The sequence below is a fragment of the Kryptolebias marmoratus genome, linkage group LG17 (genome assembly GCF_001649575.2).
Source record: "Kryptolebias marmoratus isolate JLee-2015 linkage group LG17, ASM164957v2, whole genome shotgun sequence".
Classification (NCBI taxonomy): Eukaryota; Metazoa; Chordata; class Actinopteri; order Cyprinodontiformes; family Rivulidae; genus Kryptolebias; species Kryptolebias marmoratus.
In genome coordinates this window covers 9631614-9646209 of record NC_051446.1, presented here as the reverse complement: position 1 = coordinate 9646209, position 14596 = coordinate 9631614, and the positions used below count along the sequence as shown (strand labels likewise).

Sequence of the window (14596 nt, the reverse complement as noted above, 5' to 3'; positions counted from 1 at the left end):
TTAGATCCTTCAAGCAATCAGAATGTGGTCTAGCTCTATAGCTGCTTTATACTGGTTTGAAACTTCAGCTCCTATTGTAATGGTACGGTGGGATCATATATTCTAGAGACACTTGTGTTTATGTATTATACTTTTATAGTGTACCCATAAACTGCATCAACACTAACAAGTATTCAGTTCATGAAGATGAAGTTGACAATGACTGATGAAAAGAGAATTGTTTTTGTAATTTTATGAGTTTATGTCAGTCATTTAGCTGTACCTTTACATCATTAGCTTCATGTAATGTTCAGTTTATAAACATCTAATCCATAATGGCTACTTGAAGCGGAGGTAAAACCAAAGTGGATTACTGCTGCTTAAAACAGCTCCAATCTAAAAACCTTTATCTTGATTCATGCAAACGTTCTTTTTTTGTCCTTTGCACTGCCATCATTTTAGTAATACATGTTTATTTTAAAAGAATTATGTGACTACTTGCAAGTAAAAATCATAGCAGTAGGCAGTAATACCTCCAGTGCTTGCTATGGCCAATTTCAGTAAGTATTTCACCATATTTTTGCGTATTGTATTGGTTATTTCGAGATAATATAACAAAATTCCTGATGGAATTGACACCGGGTTGAACTGGAAGTGGTGCACCTCACGGCTGCTTTTACTATTCAGTTTTTATTCAGATAACCAGAGTACCATGTACATAATCATGTAATACTAAATGAATGTCACTGTAAAGGTCTTTAAAATATTGTCTGGATGAACTTTTGAGACTGGACTTGTTTCAAGGTGGCAGCAAACTATGATAGTTCATAAGTTATCCACAGAAACCCAACTTAAAATTAACTAAAACATAGAAATTGTTGTTTTACTAATTGGCCTACTCGTAAAAAATTAGCAGTAATGAAACCACCATTACCACCCTGCAGAAGCAGATCACATATATCTGCAGAAACTATGATACAATGTGTGCGGATGAATGACTTGAACAATTGCTTGATAACAATGTGTATTTTACACTGAAACCTTTTTCTTCTGCTTTGCACTTTTCCCAGATTCTGACCCAGGAGGACTGGAACAAGGTATTGTACAATGGCATGGCCTCCACCTCCCCTGTAGCTGCTCTCTACTTCATCGCACTCATGACATTTGGCAACTACGTCCTTTTCAACTTGCTGGTGGCCATCTTGGTCGAGGGATTCCAAACTGAGGTAAAACACTGATGACCACATATGGTATACGTTACAGAGTCTCATTTGACCTAAAGCCATGTCAAAGAAACTTTCTGCTTGGGTGGAAGGTTCAAGTCAGCTTGGCCTAATTTGCTTTCAAGTATTTTTGTTAATTTTTCAAGAAACCTTTCAGATGAGCTGACCGCATTTTGTCACATATTACAATAATGGACTGGTGCTTAAAGTTGCACACATGTAAATTTATCAGGATTGTAGATTTTTATCTTCTATTGCACTCTTTGCAGTAGGTCATATGTGGGCATGAGATCACAGTGGTGGTTACCCTTCATCATCATCTCTGTCACCCCCCATTTTTCTCCCACAATCTAAGTATTCATCGTCATTAATGTTCTACTTATTTGCCAGTGCCATAAAGTACAAAACATCACGAGAAAATTGTCTAATAGACTAAACTGAGTTCCAGCCAACACCACTCAAATCCTCATTTTTGATAAGCTTCATGCCCTTATACGTTTTTTTTTTTCCATTTATGCCAGTGTTTATGAATTCTTGTACAGTTTTTAAATGTATAAAAACATGATGTTACCCACTATTGCACTCCGCTTCAGATTCTTTAAAGAGACTGAAAAGAGCAAACGGGAACAAAAAAGAAAGAAGATATTAGATTTATGTTTGAGGCAGGTGGAGAAAATTGTATAAGTAAAGGTCACAGGAAGAAAAGAGGTTATTGAGATGCTTCGCTACAGTTTTCAACTAACATTTCATTTGATACAAAAAGAAAACAGTTGAGGAAGAAATGAGATATAGGAGAAATGCACACAAATATCCAGTCTCTCTCTTCTCTGTCTACAATTGTCTCTTTTTATTAAGGTGTGATGGCACATGTGCTTTGATGTCTGACACTCCTTAGATTCTGGGCTGGAAGAATCAGACAATAGATGTTTCTGAAAGAAAGGTTGACAACCTTGTGAAATACAGAATAATCTGAATGTGTTTCTTCAGCCGTACAGCTTATCAGCTATAGAAATAGCTAATGTGTTACTATGGTAAATGGGCATACTTATATAAAATACTTAACATGACATTTCTATAGATTTTATTAACAGTTATTCAACAAAGATTTAATAACTTGAAAAACAAAAGTAAGTCAGACATTTATCATTGTATAGCTATATTTTTTATGAGCTGAATCTTCAATAAGAATCAAGATATTTTTGAAATCATTCTGCCTAGTTTTACATTAAAGGCCAATTATGTGTGGATTTCACAAAACTCCAGGCAAAATTGGTACACCAAACACAAGTGCAGCTGATTTCATAATGTTCACATTTGAATAGATTGACACCAGCTTCTTCAGCGATTTCATCAGCTGATAGTGAACAAAGATATGAAAAATAAAGCCCATTTTGTCATTTATGCAATTAACCCAATTTAACTGTAAATGCCTATAAATAGTACTCAAAAACTATGTTGATATAAATAAATTAACCCACCTCTTTATTCATTTACTCATTGACACCTTCATATAATTCCACTTTGTGATCAAAGGATTCAGATTGCCCATATTTATCAAATTCCCAAGCTCTAAACTTGGCTTGATAACAATAAATATAAAGGGTCCTTTAACAACTAGAGGACTGATGGTGAGTTCAAGATTTAAATATGCATTTATGCAGCAAATGACATTCAGAGGTAATTTGAAACCATCGTGCTTTTGATTTTAAAACAATTGTTTTCTAATTTCAGGGCTCTGACCCTGCTATAGATATAAAAAATCTATGTGCTAGAAAGAAAAATGTCTTTTTTTAAATGAACCATAAACCATAAACGCAACCTTGCTCCTTTCATTGGAGCAATGTTCATTTAGTGTGTATGTAACACATGTAGTCATAGATCATTTGTGTATGCAGATGAAAACATTTGAAAAAAAAAATTGTTGCAAATACAGCTGAAATGAACGTTGAAAACACTATCCATTAACACAATGTTAACAAGAAAAAAAAAAGAAAACACAAATGTATCAAACCATGACTTTTTTAATTAGGTGAGTCAAAAAGAAAGTAACAAATATCCTAACATGTTGGGATATTTCTCTTTCAACAATACATTCAAGAATGTACTATAATACTAATGTAAATTAATAAATACGAATAAATAATAGTAGTGATCGTTAGCATTGCAATCACATTACAACAATAAATACAAGTTTTAATAAGAACATTTTTATGGGTAGGTGTAATATACGATAATTAGAAAATACCTCTCCTGGAAAAGACATATTGACAAAAACGGTCCTTTAAATAAATGTATACTCATTTAATGTGTATTGAAACTCACAAACTGAACATTTATTATCACCTCAAATGAGTCCAAAGAACAAAGATCAGTGCAAGTGAACTAAAATACAACAAGATTTAGGAAAAACAGTTGGTTAGCACTGTTCCACACAGCAAGTAGGTCCTGGATTCAAAAATCAGCCAGCATTTTTATGTGTGGAGCTTTCATGTTCTCCTCATGTGTGTGCTGGTTTTCTCCAGGTATTGTGGTTCCCTCCCACAAGCCAGAAACTTTTAATGATAAATTAATTGGTGACTCTAAATTCTGCCTAGATGTGAGCGTGTGTGTGAATAGTTGTATTTTTTGTTTGTATTTATGTGGCCCTGTGACGGACTGACAGCCTGTCCAGGTCGAACCTTGCCTTCCGTCCAATGACTGCTGGACAAACCCACCAGCTCCTTACAACGCTGAAAGGGAAAAAGTGGGTAAAGACAACCAATGGGTGGAAGTTTGGATTATCTGAGCTGCATGGTGGAAGTCGTTGGTTAGCGCTGTTGCCTCGCAAACAGAAGGTCCTGGATTCAAAGCTGAGCCAGGGTGTTTCTGTGTGGGGTTTGCATGTTCTTCCCGTGAATGCGTGGGTTTTCTTCGGACTCTCCAGTTTCCACCTACAGTCCAAAAAACATGCATGGAGCAAGATTCCAAAAAGATGCTCATGCTGCCATCTGCTAGACTTGCTTGCAAATACTTTTACCTCGATGTGATATGCTGCTTATTTCTAATGTCTCCTAAACTTCAAAACTACAGATTTCAGTGCAGCTTAAGAAAAATCATAACTGAGCTAAAAGAAGAGATAGCTCTTTAGAACAGACACTTTTGTATACACTCAGTGTAAAACTTTCTCTCTTCCCCTCCTTTTGTCCCCTGCATTATCACAAAGCTGTTGGCTTAATTCTCCGTCTTTCTTTTTTTTCAACTTTGCATGCTTTTCTGCAAACACTAAGTTTATTTTTAGTCAGCCAAACTTTCCTTGCGTCAGGGTTGCTAGGTAACGGGCACTTGAATGACGTGGGCCAAGCCAGGAGATATGTACGACTGCGGTGCCAAGAGACACACAGACAGACACTGTTAATGTCCATATTGCTGCTTTTATTCCTGCAGTTTAAGTCCTTCCTTCATCTTGCGCATTCCCTCTCATACACTCTTTTCCTATGTACTCACTTTTCATATTCTTTTCTTTAACTGTTTCTGAATACAGTATCCACTGCAGAGAGTGCAAACAGACTGACCTCTTAATAATTAAAGGTCTTTATAAAGACAAGTCTGTGTGCATCAGAACAATGCTTCTATAGAGAGCACAGTCATTATATGTATATATCATGCTTCTTGTCATATCTACCTCTGAGCAAAATATTCTCACATTCATAAGGAAACACCAGTAGATAATCCAGAAGGTAAAACTTTTCTTTTTTTTACTTCTACTGCACTGCTTTTCTGACTTCTCAGTCCTTTTTTTCAAGTGGCTGAAAGTCATCAAGATCTTGAGAGCAACAGATCATATCAGCATCAGTATGATCTGTTGCACAGTCAAGTCCAAACATTTCAACAGGGTGACTCTTTTTTCTAATTCTCTCTCTCTTTCTCTCTGCTCTTGTCTACCTCTGTGGTTCCAATTTTCTCCTCTGTGCCTCCTTTCCCGTGTGCGCCTCCCTCTCCTGTCCGGCTGCGCCGACCACTTCCGCTAATAGGAAATATCCAAGCGGGAGGACTTGCATGCCCAGCTGAGCCTAATTCAGCTGCCTGTAGACTCAGGGGTATGTACAGCACTGCAGCTTTGCCCTCCTTCTCTTTGTGTAACTGACTAACCACCCTCTCCTAACACCCCCACCCCCTCCCGCCCTTAGCTATCCTTCCTCACCTCTTCCCCTCATCTTTCCCTACAAAGGCTTTGCAGTGATGCCACAGACCTCTCAGCAGAGAAATTGCTCATTAATGACAGAATGATGAATAACATTCCGGGGCCATTTTTGCATACTTAATTTGACAACCTAATACTTTACCAGACAGTAATGTTGGTATTAACAGGCAGACCAAAGCTAAACTTTGTTCCGAATGCCTTTAGCGGACCTCTCAACTTGATTGGCAAACAAAATGTTTTCTAACGTGCCCTTGGTGGAATTAAGTTGTTCTGATTTACAGCAAATGAGCTTTTTGTTTTCTTTTTTCAAGAGTTTTTTAAAACTTTACTTGTGCCAGTCCAATTCAGTAGAGTACTGAATGGGAGCTTTTCCAAGGCCTTGATAAGGCCCTTTCTAGATTGTATAATGAGTCCAAAAGATGAGCAGTTGTAAAAAATGAGTAAATACCTGGCTCTTTGATATGAAGACAAACATTTTGTAACTCCTTGGAAGCATTTTGACCTGACACATTTCATTTAACTAGCATAGCAGCTAGTGGCTCAAACAAACATAAGCAATCCGACCAAGAGATTATTGATCATCAAAATAGTTGTAATGGGCGAATCATTGTTTTGAAAGTCACAAGTAAGCCTCAGGTCTTTTCACTCAAATCCCAAGTCAAGTCTCAGGTTCTAAACTTTGAATTTGTGTCCTAACCAACAAATTTGACCAAATGTGTAATTTAATGATGGAGTTGTAGTATATAATTTTTAGAAACTTTTAATGTTGTTTTTTAAAGTTGAATGGTAAATTGTTAAACAGGAAGAGCAGCAGCAAAATCTGCAAGCACGTTTGTTTCTACAGGCATCCATACAACTTAAAAAAGCCTATAAGATACACACATTGCAGGTGTTAGATAAACTTTAAAAAACACTTACAAAGGCTGAAATTTTATAAATACATTTTGCACGAAGAGTGCACTCCCTATATACAACATTTCTGCTTCTGACATTCCTGCTTTAAAGCCGCATCTTCTCAGTAGTATCGCCGACTGTTTAAAGCAATCCCACAGCATGGTGCTACCACCACCTTGCTTGACAGTTAGTACAGTGTTCTTAGGTCTGAAAGCCTCACCTTGACTTCTGCAAACATGCTTCTTGTATTTGTGTCCAAATAGCTCAATCTTTGCACCAAAAAGCTTTTCTCCAGAAAGCATTTGGTTTGTCCTTGTGAGCAGCTGCAAATTTCAGTCGAGCTTTTGAAGAAGAAGCTTCTTTCTTGGACGGCACCCTTGCAGTCCATGGTGATTTAAAACTGGTTTCACTGTGGACTGGGACACAAGTGTTTCAACACTTACAAATAGTTCAAAAGGTTTCATTTCCATACACATATATATATTTGAGCCAGTGTGTATATTTCCGACACTGTTGATCAGAGAAAATCCACAATAAATTCAAAAACCTTCGAACTTGTATGTTGTGCAATCATCCCATCCTGGGAAACAGTTCAAATTTATCATTGAAAGCCCAAATTAATTTAACATTTATGCCATGATGACTGCAACTGGAGCTTAAATAGAAATCTTCTTTATATTTTGAGTTCAACAGACTTCTACAAAAGGCAGGAGTTTAACAGTATAGTGACATTGGACTGAGACTGGTTTCATCCCATGGTGCAGTCCCACATGTTAACAAAAGTAAAAAATGCTTTTATGTGGCAGCCAGAGTATGTATCACATCATCTGCAAGTCCTCTAACATGACTAACTGAAGTTCTGAGCTCACCTGTGCTCAGAGGAGATAACATAGTCCCTGACACTTGCTGTGTGACTCTTTGTCATCTTTTATAAGCAGACTTCATATCAAACCTCATACTGTCTGCTCAGCCCCAAGCAGAGCTCCATCCATCACTTTATTCTTACCACCTTTTGCACTGGCACTGCCAAATATCATCCTCTTTTAGACTTTTCTTTTATATCTGGCTAAAAAGAAATGTGAAAAACAGAGAAAGGACAAGTAAAGTGGCCTAAAAGTTGGCTTTTTGTGAAAATCGGGGGTNGGGTTGAAAATCTTGTCCTCATGTTCTATAATTTAACACTGCTAAATGATGCAAACTGATCTATTCTAATACAAATGATTGGCAGCCATCTTGAATTTGGTTGATTCCAATAGTTATTCACTTGTAGATGTATATTCAAAGATTATTTCTGAAAACACACACACACACAAACATTATTGCCTGCCTTTCTGTGGTGGTTGATGATTTAACTTAAGCATCAGAATGCAAAAAGTATCACTCCTAACTAAGTTAGTATGATGAGGTTAACATTTAGATCAAGAAAAAGGGGTATATAAAGGACAGTTTTTAATTTTTTTTTTTTAAAGTAATTTAAAATTTATCAAAGAAATCACAATTGGATGTTAGCCAAATGGCTTAGAGTTATGGTGACTGATGTTAAATGTGCTTGAAAATTTAGGATGAGTCATTTCATACATTTGAAAGATTTGGTAGAATCCTAGAGGTTTCTGCATGTTTTTTTTGTTTTGTTTTTTTTTTCCCAGTTACCGCTTATGCCTTCTGGAGCCCATTCTAGACAGACCAGTTCTTAGCAAACAAAATCATTTACATCCAAATGAGACCATTCCCCCTTGGTATGAAACTTAATTTTCAGTTTCTAAATTTATACATATTTGTGTATTACTATACGAATTGAGCCTCAAACTCTTTTTGGGCCTGAATTTATTTATGGACAACACTTTCAAAATTGTCTATAGAAGACTGCAGTTTTGTTGGACATTCAACCCCCCCAACAACCACACACACACAAACATGCACACATATAGAAACAATTACTTAGCTTCTCAGCTTCCTGCTTTCAACAGCAACCCTGTCACACATTCCCAACTTTTTTGAAGAAATGTAATTGAGAACCCGCTGTGTGTTGTGGGTCTCAATTATGGTCTGGCTATCAGCAAACTGCCTGATCTGGCTCATCTCCTGATCCCAGGTCGATGCCTAAATTGAGGTTGCAGAGGGTAAACAGGCTATCCAAACAAACAGACTATTTTAGGATTAGGACTCTCCCTCAAGTCCACTTTGTTTTGAAATGGCAATATTTGCTATCCATGGTCAAAGTTTAGTTGCCTTATGCTGGGTGAGAACACCCCTTAGAAAATTGTATTTATAGTGAGTAGATTAGCAACACAAAATTTTCCAATCTTCACTCAGTGTTCTTACTGACAATATTTAATCTGAAATTAACAAAACTTACAAAGTGTCTTGTGCTAAAATTTTATTCTTGGTAGATAAATTCTTAGAGGATTTGTTATCAAACAGATAAGATTTTTAATTATTATTATTTATATTGATTACTAAAAACATCCTCCTAAACATGACACTGTTTCTGGAAATGTTGTCATCCATGTGGAAACAGCAAAAACAACCTAAAAGGCTTCAATAACTATGCCATGCTTGTTGTGGTTATGTAATACTGGCACTCAAATATACCAAAGACAAGAAGACACAAGAAGAAGAGTAAGACACCCTTGTATCATAGGTTACATTAGAGGTGGGGCTATGACATCATCATTTTCAAAAAGTGGTGTTTTGGCGGTCAACAGAAAAATGCAAGGGTGACTTTAAAGATTTGTTTTCTATTGAAGCTATTTTCCAAAAAAAATACTGATTTGGGGCTTCTAAATAGCTGTTTCCATGTGGACAGAAGGTGGCAATGCTAAAAAACATTTTTTTTTTTTTGGGTATTAACAAAAAATGTTCCTTTGTAATAATGCCAGTATCCCCATGTTTTCCTCTAAAGATGCCTTTACATTACATTTTGGTCTGTTTGACACATTCCATACATCTTATAGATTGTAACTTTGAGAATCTGAACACCCATCCTATGGACTCCATAGAGGACTGACTTCCAATGCTTTTTCTGACATCATATTGAGATTTACAGCAACCAGAAGTTACTGAAAAGATGAGTTTTCCAACAGGACCTTGCTCAGCATAAACTTAAACCAAGACTTAAAGTGTTTGTGCCTTTTACTTATTAAAGTTCGAAAAGGAGAGAGCACCCACCATTCTCAGAGCCAACGTTTTCCTGGCTTTGCCCCATGATTGCCATCTCATCTAATTAATAGCACATAGGTTCAAAAACCTATGAGAAATTACCTTTTTTTGGTGAGTAAAACACTGTGGTCGGTTCTAGGATGGTATGCTGGATTTCTTAGCATTTTTGTGTAGCTCACTCTTTTTGAAACAATTCTTTAAGAGACAGTCAAATTCAACTTTTATTTAAATGTTTAAGCAACAAAAAATGATACAGAAGTGATCAAAACATCTTTCAGTTTTATATAGCTGGCTTCAAAGGAACCAGATTTTTTGTACTTCTTTAAATTGGCCTTGATAGATACTCTTTTAGGCTTTAAGGTCTTTCATATTTTTCTTTTCCTTTACTCAAACTTTCAAGGAGTTACTGCACACTGGGTCAGTCTTCACTCTTTCGGTCGTTGAAGCTGTATTTTAAATGGATGGAAAAAAGACCATGTTCTAAAATAAAAGCATGAGGCTGAAGGACTGTTACTCAAAATCACTTTAAAACATTTAAAAAAACTTTGGCTTCCTGTAAAATACAAAGGGATGAAGGATCAAAACTTTAGCACACTATTGTGTACATATATATATAAAAAAAAGCATAACAAGACACTCAAAATTACAGTTAGCTTCTCATATTAGGGCGTTCACCAACTTGTTCTTCCTAAATACTTAAAAATATTGGGACTTAAAATTTTGGGACCCTAAGGCAAATATACAATTTTACAGGAGTTATGATGAAGGTAAATGCACACAACCTTTAAGGAAACAGTGGGTCTTACACAGATTTATACTGGAGTTTAATAGACCCAATAGAGAAAACAAATACTATATCTATTAATCATTTGATATTGGGATAAAAAAAGAGACCCCCAAAATGGAGTCTTCACTTGTACTTTTTTCTCTTTCTACATTAAGAAGCATAGCCATTAAAGCTACTAATACTACATCTGAGAACTCTAGGCTATTTTTCCTGTGACGCCACAATATCCCCAGGTGCTTCATGTTTCCTGCTGTGTGCCTAGATTTTTAAACATTAAGGAAGCACTCTAAAATATGTAGACGCACGATTGGAGCAACCAACGCCAAGTGGTCCTTGAGTTGATTGGTCTACAAGTTCATTAGCATCCGCTCTTACTACATAATTTCCCCATGCTCTTACAGGTCAAGGAAAATCAGTCAGGGGACTATACAGTAGCCCTAATTGCTGTTAAAAAAATGCAAACGAGTCTCAAGAACAGAAAACCTAGATTGCCTGAAAAAAAACAACTGCAAAACGCATTACATCCATACCCACTTTGTCTTTCTCTGCTCATTTGAAGTACGTCCTGAGTCTTCTTTGCACACAGTTTATTCTCTTTGCCACAAGAGGTCTGACTCAGTGGGTCGGTATTCTATTAATCCAGCATACATCTGGCACCTTCACACATATTACTAAAATCTGAGGTGCCAGTGTGGCAGAACAAATACAAACAGGAGACCTGAGATCAATTGAGAAAAAAGGGCTAGAAGCAAAGAGGTAAAAGCTGTAAAAAAGTTGTGAAAGTGAGTACATTTAGGTAGCAATGTATGTAAAAGTGTAAAAGTCTAATTTAAATGTTATTGTCCAAAACAATAGACAATAAAATAAAGCATAGCCTGTCCTGCAAATGAGATGCTAAGGCCCCTTTCACTCAGGATGACGACCTCATTACACTCTCTATGACCTACATGTCCTATTAGAACATGGCTGGATTGCAACACATTTGAAAATCCTCTTTCAGTGTGAAGGCAATCACGAGACTGCTACACTCTTAGTACTTGCACAAAAGTACTGAGGTGCTTTCTTGTACCCTCACCATGTTCAATCATAGCCGAGGTGTGACCAGAGTTGTCAGACCTGCTTCAGAGTCAAGGCAATGAAGCCATGTCAGTTCTCGAGATCCCTATGTTATGGATATGCTGCCACCACGCTCCATGCATGACCCCAATATGCTGCCACCACAATGACAAGCCACAGCAATCCAACTGGAAGTTTTGTGCATGATCAAAACCATTATGGACCTATTTTTAATATGTGCCAAAAGGATCTTGCTAAGACCTCACAGAGACCATCAATGTTCTGACTGAATATTTACCTCATACCTGGGTCATCATCTGTAAAGGGGGCCTAACTATTATTACAACAGAGGGCCTTCAGTTTACTTTTTGTCTTTGTGGGTAGATCTAGCAGCCACTCTGAAATGCTTTTTGTATTTGTTCACACGTATTAAAAATTTAAAACAAATTGTTAGAATTCCTTTCAGGGTGATTTCTCTGTTCTCCTTCTCCTAGCTGACAATTCTCAACCTATTTCTTAACCTTTGAAGCACTGAACTCTAAGAGCAGATAGGCCAAACTCGTACCTCTTACCTTACAATGTGATGGTGTCTCTAATGGTTGATCCATGGTCAGATTTAATTAAAACTGTAGTTAGATTGAGCTGATCAGGGATCTACATTTGAAGGCAATTTCAAAACACCTACTCTATCTGACTGAAGCACAAGGAGTCCTTGGGTGTCCTAATGCCTGACTAGTGCTATCATTTTGTTTTTGAAAGCAAATACATTGCACATATTACTGATGTGCAATGAAAGACTTAAGTTTTCATATTGAAATGATAATAGTGAACTGAAAGAATGTCACTCGTAATATCTGAATATTATTTTGATTGGGAAGAAAGATTTGCAGACATCTACAGTCCATGTAAAGCCCATAAAGGTTACGATTACAATTTAAATTATCGAAGGAATTTTTAAAGACATTTTAGACTTAGTATACACACTATTTTCCTCAAGGTGTCCATAAATTAAGAATAAATCCCATTATTCCATTCTACATGTAAAGTTTTGCCTTTTGTTACATTTCAAATCCTATTTAATTTGCTTTCTGATGCTGTTTTGTTAGGTTTATGAATCATAACTACTTAGTTAAGCTTAGGTAACACAATTGCCTGGCTAAGCTTTAGAACCAAAAGCACTTGGTCAGGATTAGGAAAACAGCCTTGTTCAAGTTTAAAATACATTGTTTCATCACATTTATCAAGCATTTGACAACAATGTAGAAATATACAATCAAATTTTACAATGAATTAAAAATTTGCCCATAAAGCTTTTTTATGTGGTAATGTGATGCTAGGAGTTCAGTTAATGACAATATATGATGCCACTAGAGTGAGACGGGAGTTAATAGTTTTACTTATTTTTTGTAACACTGTCTTGTGCTTTCACTTATCAAGGGTGATGCTTCAAAAGCAGGTTCGGAGATTGGTTCTGTTGCACGAAGTATGGAGGATGTTAACGGGAGCAAGAAGGATTTATCACCCTCTGCAGGTGAGGCATGCATACAGCCATCATGTACTGTATTTATCCAAACCAGGGGTGTCAAACTCCAGGTCTCGAGGGCCACTGTCCTGGAGGTTTTAGGTTTTTCTGCTCCAACACACCTGATTCAAATGGTTTGATTAGCTCCTCACCAAATTATCAAGTTCTCCAGGAGCATGGCAATAAGTCATTCATTTAAACCAGGTCTTTTAAAGCAAGAACACATCTAAAACATGCAGGACAGCGGCCCCCGAGGAATGGACTCTGACACCTGTGATCCAAACGATGGACAGTGTTAGTGTTTATTATTGCAAACATTTGATAATTGTACAATGTGTGTTTGCATAATTTACATCTAGAATTGGAACTGTATATGTGTCTGTTTATGTTTTCACATTCTGTGGTATAAGTATTAACAGTGTGGCATGTTCAAACATTTGCCACATGTTCTACGTTTGCGGTTTCCAGTTTCTGATTGCGCTTGGTGAGCAGATGACTGGCTGTATCACTTAGCTGTAACAAACCAGCTTGATTTCTTGAGTTTGATCTCAAAAGCCAAATAGAAACAGTATTGTACAGAATGTTGTCATGGCTAAATAAATAAATAAATAAGGGAGACAATAAAACTCAGCTTGTTGATCTTTAACTATTTATAACTATTAAGAAATGCCAACCAGAGCATCCCAGAAATGAGACAGATCCAAGCATTAGAATCTGTCTGAGCTCAGAAATGCAACTCTCAGATGCACTGCATGATTCCTTCTTCATCCTCTTCAGTCGCTGTGTATGATACTTCTTACATAGCTGATCAACTTTTTTCAGGATGTCAGTGCACAAGCATTAAAGTACCTTATTACTGTTTTGTTAAATCATCTTGCGTCTTGTCACACAGGTTTGAAATAAAAATCAAAAATTATACTTACAATCAGGAACAGTGTTTTCTGACTTTTGGTAGCGGCACATTTTAGTGTAAGCAAAATTTGCAAAAGACCACATGAAAAAAAGTAATGACAATTAATGGCATTTTGGTGAAACAGATAAGAAAACCTAGCCCTCTTTGGAGCTCCATAGATCAGATATACGTTGCAGTAGAAGCATCATTTAAAGTTTAAATGGGTCACAGAAAGTTGGACTTCACATTCCTCTACTGGCATTCTGACATCTTTTGCGATTTTTACACAATCGCAGTTTAAGTTTGTGATTTTTGAAGAGTTTTCCATGGAGTGCTTAACTGACAGTTGAGATGTCACACAGTCTCACATTTGAAATGTCTAAAATTTTCAAAACCTTTGCAAACAAACTCTTCTTACTCCAACAACTTTTTTTTTTTTGGTACATATACAAATTATACATCAAAACAGAGGGACTTATGTCTTCTTTTACACAGTCTGTCTCTCACTGCTGCAGGACTTGTCTTTTTCAAAAATCCTCCAGGAATGCAGCGAGAACAACCAACCAACGAAGACTTCAGTTAGATTTGAGCTTAAAATAGTCTCTTCAAAAGTGAATGCAAACAGTCTTTTTGCCTTGGCCAATGTCCAACAAGAAACACTGTAGACACATAAGACATTACATGGGTGACCACCAAGACTTTCTGCTGCTCACAGTTCAAAAATTTGTAAGATACAAAGAAATAGCTTCTGAACAGTGAGTGAGTGCAGCAAGTTTGTTTGAAGCTCAGAGGCGGCTCCAGATATTTTTTTCTGCAGGTGCTAAGGGGGTGCTAAGCATTTTATTGAGGGTGCTAATGAAGGATTATTTGTTCTTACAGTTCTCAACACACACAGACACAAGCA

General features: G+C 36.7%; 1 protein-coding gene across 9 annotated transcripts in view; it reads left to right on the top strand.

Annotated features, from left to right (window-relative positions):
• cacna1g (calcium channel, voltage-dependent, T type, alpha 1G subunit) overlaps positions 1-14596 on the top strand; it is a 294208-nt gene that overhangs the window by 198368 nt on the left and 81244 nt on the right. For 6 of the 9 annotated variants that reach the window (XM_017416147.3, XM_017416146.3, XM_037980628.1 and 3 more), the window contains exons 14-16: positions 1050-1205; positions 5213-5278; positions 12716-12809. In XM_017416147.3, the coding sequence (XP_017271636.2) occupies positions 1050-1205; positions 5213-5278; positions 12716-12809 (316 nt within the window). The remainder of the gene's footprint in view (positions 1-1049; positions 1206-5212; positions 5279-12715; positions 12810-14596) is intronic. The other 3 variants (XM_037980627.1, XM_017416156.3, XM_037980631.1) reach the window with 1 other exon arrangement.